This window comes from Oncorhynchus gorbuscha, linkage group LG21 (assembly GCF_021184085.1).
Source record: "Oncorhynchus gorbuscha isolate QuinsamMale2020 ecotype Even-year linkage group LG21, OgorEven_v1.0, whole genome shotgun sequence".
In the NCBI taxonomy this organism is placed as follows: domain Eukaryota; kingdom Metazoa; phylum Chordata; class Actinopteri; order Salmoniformes; family Salmonidae; genus Oncorhynchus; species Oncorhynchus gorbuscha.
In genome coordinates, this window is record NC_060193.1 from 8409548 (window position 1) to 8424080 (window position 14533).

Sequence of the window (14533 nt, forward strand, 5' to 3'; positions counted from 1 at the left end):
GTTAAAAGTATAAACATTTTTTAATGTATCAATAACACCAATCTTACCATCCTCATCACCTGAGAGACTTTACAAAACAAACAACCAGGAAGTCCTGTTTACATTTGAGTCATTTAGCAGATGCTCTTATGCAGAATGTCTCCTTCTGGTCCCCCGTCGGTTTCGAACCCACAACCCTGGCGTTGCAAGCACCATGCTCTACCAACTGAGTTACATATAATAACCTGAACACACCAACAGTGTTTATTTACACGGGCAGCCCAATTCTTATCCATTCCCGAGAACAAAATTGGGCCTTCATGTGCTGTTGGCTTTGTTGGAGTTGGGAGAATTTGAGAATTTTTACAAATAATTTGTACAATATGATTTTTTTTTTAAACATGTAAATGCTTAAAGGGATACTTAAGGATTTTGGCAATGAAGCCCTTTATCTACTTCCCCTGAATCAGATGAACTCATAGATGCCATTTTTATGTCTAGGCATGCAGTTTACAGGAAGTTGCTAACTCGTGTTACCGCAATGACTGGTAGTTTATGGCAACTGCTAGCATGCTAGTAGATACTATATACTTCCAGTTATTGTGCTAACACTATTTAGCATTGGCTCACAAAACTACCTCCAACTTCCTTCATACTGGATGCAGAGACATACAATTTGTAAAATAAAACCCTAAAAGGCCTAAATCATAAAAGCCCAAAGTATCCCTTTAAGATCCCAGACTGCACCTTCAAGCAAGCTTGCTAAATGTATTGTTAGCAACATTGGCTAGCTTATCTAACTTGCTAAAATCTTAATGGTCGAAGAATTGTTCCGACTTCCAAAAGCTTTTGTTTGAACACAATCATGTCACACTTGCGACTTCCTTCCTTCCTTCCTTCCTTCCTTGTTTTTTTTTCTTACACACACAAAACATTCAAACGACAACATCGCACAGACATCCACAACATCTCCCCTGCCCAGACCCACCTGCGCACACTCCCATCTCCAGGGCCCGCATCACTCTCCGTCACATGGCCTCAAACTGCACCATTTTGTTTCTCTCCATTGCCCCACACACACAGTCAACATTTAGATAATAAAGCATTTGAATTGCAGCTTCCTTATTGGGAAGTTTTCCACTTCGGATGTGAATGCCCCAATAGTTTTCTTGCTTTGTGGATGTTTTTAACATGCATAAACAGATTGCTCTTCACACTGAAACTTTTCCCACAGTCGCGACAACTAAATGGTTTCGCTCCTGTGTGAGTCAGTATATGATTGTTTAGGGTCTTCTTGTGTCTGAATCTCTTCCCACAGTCGCGACAACTAAATGGTTTCTCTCCTGTGTGAGTCCGTATATGTTCGTTTAGAGTGTGCTTGCGACTGAAGCTTTTCCCACAGTCGCCACAGCTAAAAGGTTTCTCTCCAGTGTGAATCCGTATATGTTCAGTTAGGTTCCCCTTCTGACTGAAGCTTTTCCCGCAGTCGCCACAGCTAAATCGTTTCTCTCCTGTGTGAATCAGTTTATGTCTGGTTAGAGTCTTCTTGAGACTGAAGCCTTTCCCACAATCACCACAGCTAAAACATTTCTCTCCTGCGTGAGTCCTCATGTGCCTGGAAAGATCTTTTTTGAGTTTAAAGAACTTGCTACAAATGGAACAGGTGCAGAGTTTCTCTACGTGGCAGAGTCGGACATGGGCCTTCAGTTTACAGGTGGAGTTGTAGCGTTTTTGGCAGAAGCGGCATTCACTGGGTGTCTTCCTGGTGAGAGTCACGTGTCTCTGCAGGTCAGCTTTCAGAGGAAACGTTGCACCACAGTCACGGCAGTGGCGAGTTTTTCTAGACGTGGTGCTGGGTTTGGAACAGTGTTCTTCCAATGGTGAGTTGAGATCCAATGGTGGACTGGGACCCAATGGTGGGCTAGGACCCAATGGTGGGCTGGGACCCAATGGTGGGCTGGGACCCAATGGTGGGCTGGGACCCAATGGTGGGCTGGGACCCAATGGTGGGCTGGGACCCAATGGTGGGCTGGGACCCAATGGTGGGCTGGGACCCAATGGTGGGCTGGGACCCAATGGTGGGCTGGGATCTAATGGTGGGCTGGGATCCAATGGTGGGCTGGGATCCAATGGTGGGCTGGGATCCAATGGTGGGCTGGGATCTAATGGTGGGCTGGGATCTAATGGTGGACTGGGATTCAATGGTGGACTGGGACCCAATGGTGGACTGGGACCCAATGGTGGACTGGGACCCAATGGTGGAATGGGACCCAATGGTGGACTGGGACCCAATGGTGGACTGGGACCCAATGGTGACCTGCTGTCAAGTCCTTCTGGGTTGCTGATTACGGCTGAGCTGTGACTGGAGGCATTGTTTTGATTATCTGGAGGGTTACAGGGAATGTAGAGACCCTTAATGTGGATCACAGTGCCAAAAGGTTTGAGATCCACTGGTTTAGAGTCACTCTCTCTGTTTTCCTCATTCTTGGTTTGAGGAAGAGTCAAGGACTGAAGTGGGTCCTCCTGATCACAATCACGTTTCACACAGGAAGGAGTAAATTGGAACTCTATGATATTAGGCTCCACCCCTTGAAGCTGCTCATCCTCCTGACTGGTCCTGACTTCCTCCTGTTCCTCTTTAATCTGTGTGGTCTCTGGGTCCTCCTGCTCCAGACTGGGGCTCCACTCCTCCTCACAGTGCTGCTGCTCAGGGGGAACCTCCTCTTCAGAGACAGAGAGCTGCAAGGAGTCTGGAGGGAAGGAGAGGAGGAGCAGACATTATTTATGTACCACGTAATTAAATATAACACTTTAATCATACAGATGAATTTTAGATGTCTATGATTTTAAATATCAAATGGCTTTATTAGCATGGATGTCTATGATCTACACAGCCTGTAGACCTGTCTGAGTCCAACTAGGTATATGTTCTTCTTACCACAACCCATATAAGACTTGGGTTCTCATTCCTACTATGGAACTCGCTGTGGCTAATGTGTACAAAAGTCCTGACACTCTGTCTAACCCTTAATAACCATTGTGTTCAATACGGTTTTGGAAATCTTAGAAACTCAACTTTTATATCAACCCAAAATAATATACACCGATGCTGTTTTACCACAGATTCCCACAGAGGTGTTTAGTGTTGCACATTGACCTGAACTATAACACTTCCTGAGCGAAAGGAAACAAAGAGTGGGATTAAAAACAAGCATTGGCTCGAATCATTTGTTTGGTTATTTTTAGACGATTATGAAGTTCAGTTTTTAGGTTTCCAAAAAACGTATCACAATCAAGAACCAATTGTTTTGTTTTTTAGATAGAGCTGAGACGCAGAGTTTTATTTTTTAAATGTATGCCAAACTGTCAAGTAATTATTTAATCAGTGTTCATAAATTCCAAAATTATATTTATCTGTCTGATACCCAGAGTTTGTAAAGTTCTGGTCTTAAATAAAAACAGACAGAATTCCCAGCTCACAATTGATCAGGTTCCAATTTATTTGCGAGAGCTCCAAAGTTTTCACAAATCCATTCCTTCCTATCATCTTAAACCACGTACACACATACACACCAACAGGGAGTTTCTCATGAGTCTAACCACAGTTTATAACCCCTCAACTGACGGTTCCAGGCTCCCCAAACACCATAACCCTGGAGGAGCCCTCCATGTCCTCTCTTATCTCCACATACATTCCTTTCTTCCTAGGTCCATGCCATGTAACCCCTTCCTAATGAACAAACATGATTTAATAGTGCAAGAAAGACCGGGTAGAATTCTTGCCAGTTATAGTGCAGTATACCTCATTTAGTCATTATTGATGAAAATCCCATAACACAAACAAAAACTATTAATTCCAAAGTTAACAACTCTTTGCACAAGGACAACTTTTTTTAAAAGTCCAATGAAAATTTTACAAAAACATATTTACTGGAAGAACAGTGCAGAATGACGGTAAAATCTCTGTATGTTTTTTATGTGACCCAAGTTTTCTAAAAACGGTTAAATATATATTCTGAGTCAAGATTCAAAGATGTCTGCAGAAAGAATGGGATGTCAGCTATGATATTACACAGAGTAATAAAAAATGAAAAAACTATAATGAACAAGAATATAAACAACATGTAACGTGTTGGATCATTGCTATTCCAACTTCCGCGACGCGTATAAGGCCCTGCCCCGCCCTCCTTTCGGAAAAGATGACCACGACTCCATTTTGTTGATCCCTGCCTACAGACAGAAACTATTTTTTTAAAAATTTTACCTTTATTTAACCAGGCAAGTCAGTTAAGAACATATTCTTATTTTCAATGACGGCCTGGGAACAGTGGGTTAACTGTCTGTTCAGGGGCAGAACGACAGATTTGTACCTTGTCGGCTCGGGGGTTTGAACTCGCAACCTTCCGGTTACTAGTCCAACGCTCTAACGACTAGGCTACGCTGCCGCCCCAAGACAGAAACTAAAATAAGAAGCTCCCGCGCTGAGGTCTGTTCAACGCTGGTCCGACCAATCTGACTCCACACTCCAAGACTGCTTCCATCACGTGGACTGGGATATGTTCCGTATTGCGTCAGACAACAACATTGACGAATACGCTGATTCGGTGAGCGAGTTCATTAGAACGTGCGTTGAAGATGTCGTTCCCATAGCAACAATTAAAACATTCCCAAACCAGAAATCGTGGATTGATGGCAGCATTCGCGTGAAACTGAAAGCACGAACCACTGCTTTTAGTCAGGGCAAGGTGACCGGAAACATGACCGAATACAAACAGTGTAACTATTCCCTCTGCAAGGCTATCAAACAAGCTAAGCGTCAGTATAGAGACAAAGTAGAATCTCAATTCAACGGCTCAGACACAAGAAGTATGTGGCAGGGCCTACAGTCAATCACGGATTACAAAAAGAAAAACAGCCCCGTCACGGACCAGGATGTCTTGCTCCCAGGCAGACTAAATAACTTTTTTGCCCGCTTTGAGGACAATACAGTGCCACTGACACGGTCCGCAACTAAAACATGTGGACTCTCCTTCACTGCAGCCGACGTGAGGAAAACATTTAAACGTGTCAACCCTCGCAAGGCTGCAGGCCCAGACGGCATCCCCAGCCGCGCCCTCAGAGCATGCGCAGACCAGCTGGCTGGTGTGTTTACGGACATATTCAATCAATCCCTATCCCAGTCTGTTGTTCCCACATGCTTCAAGAGGGCCACCATTGTTCCTGTTCCCAAGAAAGCTAAGGTAACTGAGCTAAACGACTACCGCCCCGTAGCACTCACTTCCGTCATCATGAAGTGCTTTGAGAGACTAGTCAAGGACCATATCACCTCCACCCTACCTGACACCCTAGACCCACTCCAATTTGCTTACCGCCCAAATAGGTCCAGACGATGCAATCTCAACCACACTGCACACTGCCCTAACCCATCTGGACAAGAGGAATACCTATGTGAGAATGCTGTTCATCGACTACAGCTCGGCATTTAACACCATAGTGCCCTCCAAGCTCGTCATCAAGCTCGAGACCCTGGGTCTCGACCCCGCCCTGTGCAACTGGGTACTGGACTTCCAGACGGGCCGCCCCCAGGTGGTGAGGGTAGGCAACAACATCTCAACCCCGCTGATCCTCAACACTGGGGCCCCACAAGGGTGCGTACTGAGCCCTCTCCTGTACTCCCTGTTCACCCACGACTGCGTGGCCACGCACGCCTCCAACTCAATCATCAAGTTTGCGGACGACACAACAGTGGTAGGCTTGATTACCAACAACGACGAGACGGCCTACAGGGAGGAGGTGAGGGCCCTCGGAGTGTGGTGTCAGGAAAATAACCTCACACTCAACGTCAACAAAACTAAGGAGATGATTGTGGACTTCTGGAAACAGCAGAGGGAACACCCCCCTATCCACATCGATGGAACAGTAGTGGAGAGGGTAGTAAGTTTTAAGTTCCTCGGCGTACACATCACAGACAAACTGAATTGGTCCACCCACACAGACAGCATCGTGAAGAAGGCGCAGCAGCGCCTCTTCAACCTCAGGAGGCTGAAGAAATTCGGCTTGTCACCAAAAGCACTCACAAACTTCTACAGATGCACAATCGAGAGCATCCTGTAGGGCTGTATCACCGCCTGGTACGGCAACTGCTCCGCCCACAACCGTAAGGCCCTCCAGAGGGTAGTGAGGTCTGCACAACGCATCACCGGGGGCAAACTACCTGCCCTCCAGGACACCTACACCACCCGATGTCACAGGAAGGCCATAAAGATCATCAAGGACAACAACCACCCGAGCCACTGCCTGTTCACCCCGCTATCATCCAGAAGGCGAGATCAGTACAGGTGCATCAAAGCTGGGACCGAGAGACTGAAAAACAGCTTCTATCTCAAGGCCATCAGACTGTTAAACCGCCACCACTAACATTGAGTGGCTGCTGCCAACACACTGACTCAACTCCAGCCACTTTAATAATGGGAATTTATGGGAAATGATGTAAAATATATCACTAGCCACTTTAAACAATGCTACCTAATATAATGTTTACATACCCTACATTATTCATCTCATATGTATACATATATACTGTACTCTATATCATCGACTGCATCCTTATGTAATACATGTATCATTACATTTTACATTTACATTACATTTAAGTCATTTAGCAGACGCTCTTATCCAGAGCGACTTACAAATTGGTGCATTCACCTTATGACATCCAGTGGAACAGTCACTTTACAATAGTGCATCTAAATCTTAAAGGGGGGTGAGAGGGATTACTTATCCTATCCTAGGTATTCCTAGGATAGCCACTTTAACTATGCCACTTTGTTTACATACTCATCTCATATATATATACTGCACTCAATACCATCTACTGCATCTTGCCTATGCTGCTCTGTACCATCACTCACTCATATATCTTTATGTACACATTCTTTATCCCCTTACACTTGTGTCTATAAGGTAGTAGTTTTGGAATTGTTGGCTGGATTACTTGTTGGTTATTACTGCATTGTCGGAACTAGAAGCACAAGCATTTCGCTACACTCGCACTAACATCTGCTAACCATGTGTATGTGACAAATAAAATTTGATTTTATTTAATTTGATACCATGTTTCATGAGCTGAAAAAAAAGATTCCAGAAATCCTCAATATGCACAAAAAGCTTATTTCTCTCAAATTTTGCACACAAATTAGTTTACATCCCTGTTAGTGAGCATTTCCCCTTTGCCAAGGTGTGGCATATCAAGAAGCTGATTAAAAGGAATGATCATTACACAGGTGTACCTTCTGCGGGGATAATAAAAGGCCACTCTAAAATGTGCAGTTGTGTCACACAACTATAATGCCAAAAATGTCTCAACTTTTGGGGGAGCGTGCAATTGGCATGCTGACTGCAGGAATGTCCACCAGAGCTGTTGCAGAGAATTTAATGTTCATTTCTCTACCATAATCCACCTCCAACGTCATTTTAGAGAATTTGGCATTACATCCAACCGGCCTCACAACCGCAGACCACGTGTAAACAACGCCAGCCCAGGACCTCCACATCTGGCTGTTTCACCAGCAGGATCGTCTGAGACCAGCCACCCAGACAGCTGATGAAACTGTGGGTGTGTACAACTGAAGAGTAACTGCACAAACTGTCAGAAAGGGATCATCTTCAGGGAAGACAATTTGCTCGTCGTCCTCAACGGGGTCGTGATCTGACTGCAGTTCCGTATCGTAAACAACTTCAGTGGGCAAATGTTCACCTTCGATGGCCACTGGGACACTGGAGAAGTGTGCCCTTCACGGATGAATCCCAGTTTCAACAGATAGCAGACAGATGGCAGACAGCGTGTGTGGTGTAGTGTGGGTGAGCGGTTTACTGATGTCAACGTTGTGAACCGAGTACCCAATGGTGGCGGTGGGGTTATGGAATGGGCAGGCATAACAATAGCATTTTATTGATGGCAATTTGAATGCACAGAGATACTGTGACGAGATCCTGAGGCCCATTGTTGTGACATTCATCCACGGCCATCACCTCATGTTTCAGCATGATAATGCACAGCCCCATGTTGCAAGGATCTGTACACAATTCCTTGAAGCTGAAATTGTCCCAGTTCTTCCATGGCCTGCATACTCACCAGACATGTCGCCCATGTTTGGGATGTTCGAGCATGTTTGGGATGCACTGGGTTGACGTGTAAGACAGCGTGTTCCAGTTCCCACCAATATCCAGCAACTCAGCACAGCCATTGAAGAGGAGTGGGACAACATTCCACAGGCCACAATCAGCCTGATCAATGCTATACAAAGTAGATGTGTCGCGCTGCATGAGGCAAATTGGTGGCCACACCAGATACTGACTGGTTTTCTGATCAACGCGCCTACCATTTTTTAAAAAGGTATCTGTGACCAACAGATGCATATCTCTGAAAAGCCATAGATTAGGGCCTAATGAGTTTATTTCAGTTGACTGATTTTCTTATATGAATTGTTACTCCGTAAAATCTTTGCAAAATTGTTGCAGTTTGCGCATTTATAGTTTTGTTCAGTGTATATTTAAGTTGACCTTGAAGTGGATTAACACCTGATAACATGGGTCCCTGTTTAAGTTGACCCTGAAGTGGATTAACACCTGATAACAGAATGACATCATGGGTCCCTGATCTTGTACTACACAGAAATGCATGGAAATATTATGGATTCCGTAACAGAATGACACTTTTAAGTACTTCATAAATCATAAACAAACACAATAATGAATTGGTAGGTCCAAATATAGTTCTTACTTCTGTAAACTTTCATTATCCTTCCTCATGAGGGAGAGAAATTAGAAAACGATTCTTAAAGATCCAATGAGCTCCAAAAGTATTGGGACAGTGACAATGTTTTTTTTTTTTTTTTTTTTGTCTCTGTACTCCAGCACTTGAAATGATACCATGAGGTTAAAGTGCAGACTGTCAACTTTAATTTATATCGGGTGAACCGTTTAGAAATTACAACACATTTTGTACAAAATCCCCACATTTTAGGGGACCAAAAGTATTGGGACAAATTCACTTCAATGTGTATTAATCAAATTCACTTATGTGGTATTAATGTAGTCAAAACGGAGCCAAAACAACAATGTAAATGTGTTACTGTCCCAATACTATTGGAGCTACTAACTGTATGTGGGGTTTTTGTAACAATAACAAGACAACAAGGTAATGCTCCTAAAAACTCACATTAGGCAAATCATTTCTGCAAAATGAAACATAGTTAAAATGAGTTTAAATGAGTTGGCCTTCCTTAGTGGTCTTAACTTCAGTATTATTGTGTTTTGATGTATTTCTTATATATTTGCCTGGTAAATGTTTAAAACCCCTTTTCCATGTATTTATTTTTAACCAGAAATCAAAGCCTTTGCTTATTCCTAAAAAAATAAAATAAAACATGTGTCTTATGCCTTTATTAATATATACATTTGACATGCTTCTATGAATTTCACATGTTCGTGTTCATGGGTCCTTTAACTTGGAAATGGCCTTTGATCATTAACCCCCAGCTGATCAAAAGAAAGATCTAATATCTCCAATGAAATTGCGTCTGCGTCAGAATGACGAAGCCAACCAGTTATGCTATTTCAATACGTTTTTCGTGACACACACCTTTTAAATGATGCACGGGTGGATCTTACATTAAATAGCTTAGCTAACTGTTCCTTCAAATGGATTCACAGTGACTCACTTTAGCCAAACAGTTTATAAATAAAGTAGAACTATAACTAGTTACCAGCATATCTATATACTCACCTCTTCTACATAGTGGTATCTCTGGTGTGATCCCCAGCAGTCTCCGTAGCCGATCATTCTCCTCCTGGTACTCCACTACCGTTTTCTCAACTGCACCGAAAATCTCCACAGCAGCCGCCGATAAACGCTCATTTAAAAACACACACAACAACTGTAGTTTAGACATTTTCAGTCAAAAGGGAGTTGGGTAGCCTATTTAGTTCAGTCAGTATGTCTTTCTTTACTTCACACAAGGAATGTAAAATCAAAACAAAGTCTTCTCCAATCCTATTTCCGTGTTCTAGTCAAGTAATAATTTAAAAAATGTTTTCCTTGGTTGTAAGCGGGTAGCGAACACGGAAAAAAAACAATAGCGCCGCCAGCTGGATTGGGGGCAGCCTACAAACCAGTAGAAACTGGTTTAGGATCATCAGGAGTCGACTTTATAACATTATACAATATTAAATAAATATCATCAAAGAGCAGCATTAGGTGAAATCTGATGAAACATACTCTAGGACAAGAGCAAGGAGACCTTTTCTGACATTTTATTTGATGTATCAATCACATCAGTCCAAACATTTTCTCATCAGCATGACAGAAATGACAAAACGGAGGAATTTATATTCTAATTATGTGAGAACATCAACGGACTTTGAACAGCAGACCAGTGAGTTTCCTCCAATACGCTGTACTGTTTAATCATTACATCCGCCTTTCCTTCCAGTTCTCTGCTGCCAATGACTGAAACAAACTGCAAAAATCACTGAAGCTGGAGACTCATATCTCCCTCACTAGCTTTAAGCACCAACTGTCAGAGCAGCTCACAGATCACTGCACCTGTACATAGCCCATCTGTAAAGAGCCCATCTAACTACCTCATCCCCATACTGTATTTATGTATTTATCTTGCTCCTTTGCACCGCAGTATCTCAACTTGCACATTCATCTTCTGCACATCTACCACTCCAGTGTTAATGCTAAATTGTAATTACTTTGCCACTATGGCCTATTTATTGCCTTACGTCCCATAATCTTACCTCATCTGCACACACTGTATATATACTTTTCTACTGTATTATTGTCTGTATGTTTGTGTAACAGTATAACTTTAGACCGTCCCCTTGCCAGAACCAGGGACCTTCTGCACACATCAACAACAGTCACCCACGAAGCATCGTTACCCATCGCTCCACTACTTCAAGGTCTCAGAGCAAGTGACATCACCGATTGAAACGCTATTTAGCGCGCACCACCGCTAACTAAGCTATCCGTTACATTTGTTTATTCCATGTGTAACTCTGTGTTTTTGTATGTGTCGAACTGCTTTGCTTTATCGTGGCCAGGTCACAGTTGTAAATGAGAACTTGTTCTCAACTGGCCTGCCTGGTTAAATAAAGGTGAAATAAAATGTTTTAAAAAATTGAATACATCTTTATTTATTTACCTTGACCTTTTAGTCATTTAGCAGACAGTTCTATCCAAAGTGACTTACAGTCAGTTCATTCATCTAAAGATAGCTAGGTAAGACAAGCACATATCAAATAAAATAACATTGTATTTCTCATATGCACTGAATACAACAGGTGTAGTAGACCTTACAGTGAAATGCTGAATACAACAGGTGTAGTAGACCTTACAGTGAAATGCTGAATACAACAGGTGTAGTAGACCTTACAGTGAAATGCTGAATACAACAGGTGTAGTAGACCTTACAGTGAAATGCTGAATACAACAGGTGTAGTAGACCTTACAGTGAAATGCTGAATACAACAGGTGTTGTAGACCTTACAGTGAAATGCTGAATACAACAGGTGTAGTAGACCTTACAGTGAAATGCTGAATACAACAGGTGTAGTAGACCTTACAGTGAAATGCTGAATACAACAGGTGTAGTAGACCTTACAGTGAAATGCTGAATACAACAGGTGTAGTAGACCTTACAGGGAAATGCTGAATACAACAGGTGTAGTAGACCTTACAGGGAAATGCTGAATACAACAGGTGTAGTAGACCTTACAGTGAAATGCTGAATACAACAGGTGTAGTAGACCTTACAGTGAAATGCTGAATACAACAGGTGTAGTAGACCTTACAGTGAAATGCTGAATACAACAGGTGTAGTAGACGTTACAGTGAAATGCTGAATACAACAGGTGTAGTAGACCTCACAGTGAAATGCTGAATACAACAGGTGTAGTAGACCTCACAGTGAAATTCTGACTTACAAGCCCTTAACCAACAATATTTACTAAATAAACAAAACTAAAGTAAAAAATAAAAAGTAAGGATCTGGGAATCTTTTCAGTCTCCTGAGGGGGAAAAGGTGTTCTTGTGCCCTCTTCACAAATGTCTTGGTGTGTTTGGACCATGATAGTTTGTTGGTGATGTGGACACTGTTCGGCCCTCCTTTCCTGTAGTCCACGATCATCTCCTATTTCTTGCTCACATTGAGGGAGGTCAGAGACTGTTGTTTCATCAGAAAACTTAATGATGGTGTTGGAGTCGTGCTTGGCCATGCAGTCATGGGTGAACAGGGAGTACAGGAAGGGACTGAGCACGCATCCCTGAGGGGTCCCTGTGTGGCAGATGTGTTGTGCACTACCCTTACCACGTGGGGGCGGCCCGTCAGGGAGTCCAGGTTCCAGTTGCAGAGGTAGGTGTTTAGTCCCAAGGTCCTTAGCTTAGTGATGAGCTTCGTGGGCACTATGGTGTTGAACGCTGAGCTGTAGTCAATGAACAGCATTCTCACATAGGTGTTCCTTTTGTCCAGGTGGGAAAGGGCAGTGTGGAGTGCGATTGAGATCGCGTCATCTGGGGATCTGTTGGGGCAGTATGTGAAATGGAGTGGGTCAAGTGTTTCCACGATGATGGTTTTGATGTGAGCCATGACCAGCCTCTCAAAGCACTGTCATGGCTACCGACGTGAGTGCTACGCTGTGGTAGTCATTTAGTCAAGTTACATTTGCATTCTTGGGCACAGGGACTATGCTGGTCTGCTTGAAACATGTAGTTATTACAGACTCGGTCAGGGAGAGGTTGAAAATGTCAGTGAAGACACTTGCCAGTTGGTCCGCACATGCTCTGAGTACACGTCCTGGTAATCTGTCTGGCCCAGCAGCCTTGTGAATGTTGACCTGTTTAAAGGTCTTGCTCACATCGGCTGCGGAGAGCGTGATCACACAGTTTTCCAGAACAGCTGGTGCACTCATGCATGTTTCAGTGTTATTTCCTCAAGACAGAAGTTATCAGCAAAGTCAATGCTACTAGAAAAAGACAAGCGCAATATATGTATATATATACAGTGGGGCAAAAAAGTATTTAGTCAGCCACCAATTGTGCAAGTTCTCCCACTTAAAAAGATGAGAGTGGCCTGTAATTTTCATCATAGGTACACTTCAAATATGACAGACAAAATAAGGAAATAAAATTCAGTAAATCACATTGTAGGATTTGTAATGAATTTATTTGCAAATTATGGTGGAAAATAAGTATTTGATCAATAACAAAAGTTTATCTCAATACTTTGTTATATACCCTTTGTTGGCAATGACAGAGGTCAAACGTTTTCTGTAAGTCTTCACAAGGTTTTCACACACTGTTGCTGGTATTTTGGCCCATTCCTCCATGCAGATCTCCTCTAGAGCAGTGATGTTTTGGGGCTGTTGCTGGGCAACACGGACTTTCAACTCCCTCCAAAGATTTTCTATGGGGTTGAGATCTGGAGACTGGCCAAGTCACTCCAGGACCTTGAAATGCTTCTTTTACGAAGCCACTCCTTCGTTGCCCGGGCGGTGTGTTTAGGATCATTGTCATGCTGAAAGACCCAGCCACGTTTCATCTTCAATGCCCTTGAATTGTAGGCTTTGTTACTTTGGTCCCAGCTCTCTGCAGGTCATTCACTAGGTCCCCCCGTGTGGTTCTGGGATTTTTGCTCACCGTTTTTGCTTGTGATCATTTTGACCACACGGGGTGAGATCTTGCGTGGAGCCCCATATTGAGGGAGATTATCAGTGGTCTTGTATGTCTTCCATTTCCTAATAATTGCTCCCGCAGTTGATTTCTTCAAACAAGCTGCTTACCTATTGCAGATTCAGTCTTCCCAGCCTGGTGCAGGTCTACAATTTTGTTTCTGGTGTCCTTTGACAGCTCTTTGGTCTTGGCCATAGTGGAGTTTGGAGTGTGACTGTTTGAGGTTGTGGACATGTGTCTTTTATACTGATAACAAGTTCAAACAGGTGCCATCAATACAGGTAATGAGTGGAGGACAGAGGAGCCTCTTAAATAAGAAGTTACAGGTCTGTGAGAGCCAGAAATCTTGCTTGTTTGTAGGTGACCAAATACTTATTTTCCACCATAATTTGCAAATAAATTCATTAAAAATCCTACAATGTGATTTTCTGGATTTTTTTTCCTCATTTTGTCTGTCGTTCCCATATCAACAATTAAAACATTCCCAAACCAGAAACCGTGGATTGATGGCAGCATTCGCGTGAAACTGAACGCACGAACCACTGCTTTTAACCAGGGCAAGGTGACTGGAAACATGACCGAATACAAACAGTGTAGCTATTCCCTCCGCAAAGCGATCAAACAAGCTAAGCGTCAGTATAGAGACAAAGTAGAGTCGCAATTCAAGGGCTCAGACACAAGAGGTAGGGTCTACAGTCAATCACGGATTACAAAAAGAAAACCAGCCCTGTCACGGACCAGGATGTCTTGCTCCCAGGCAGACTAAATAACTTTTTTGCCTGCTTTGAGGACAATACAGTGCCACTGACACAGCCC

The 14533-nt window shown here is 43.1% G+C and overlaps 1 protein-coding gene across 1 annotated transcript; it reads right to left on the minus strand.

Annotated features, from left to right (window-relative positions):
• On the minus strand, positions 1–10074 carry LOC124007919 (zinc finger protein 629-like). Its single transcript, XM_046318797.1, has 2 exons — positions 9767–10074; positions 1–2729 (listed from the first exon to the last, which is right to left on the minus strand). Exons 1-2 carry the CDS (start codon positions 9930–9932, stop codon positions 1102–1104), a joined length of 1794 nt encoding a protein of 597 aa, XP_046174753.1. The 5' UTR covers positions 9933–10074; the 3' UTR covers positions 1–1101.
• Positions 10075–14533: the final 4459 nt, after the last annotated feature.

Coding starts and splice junctions, on each gene's coding strand:
- LOC124007919 (XM_046318797.1), bottom strand. CDS start 9,932: ATGTCTAAACTACAGTTGTTGTGTGTGTTTTTAAATGAGCGTTTATCG. Junction 2,730..9,766: donor GATACCACTATGTAGAAGAG/GTGAGTATATAG, acceptor CCTTCCCTCCAG/ACTCCTTGCAGCTCTCTGTC.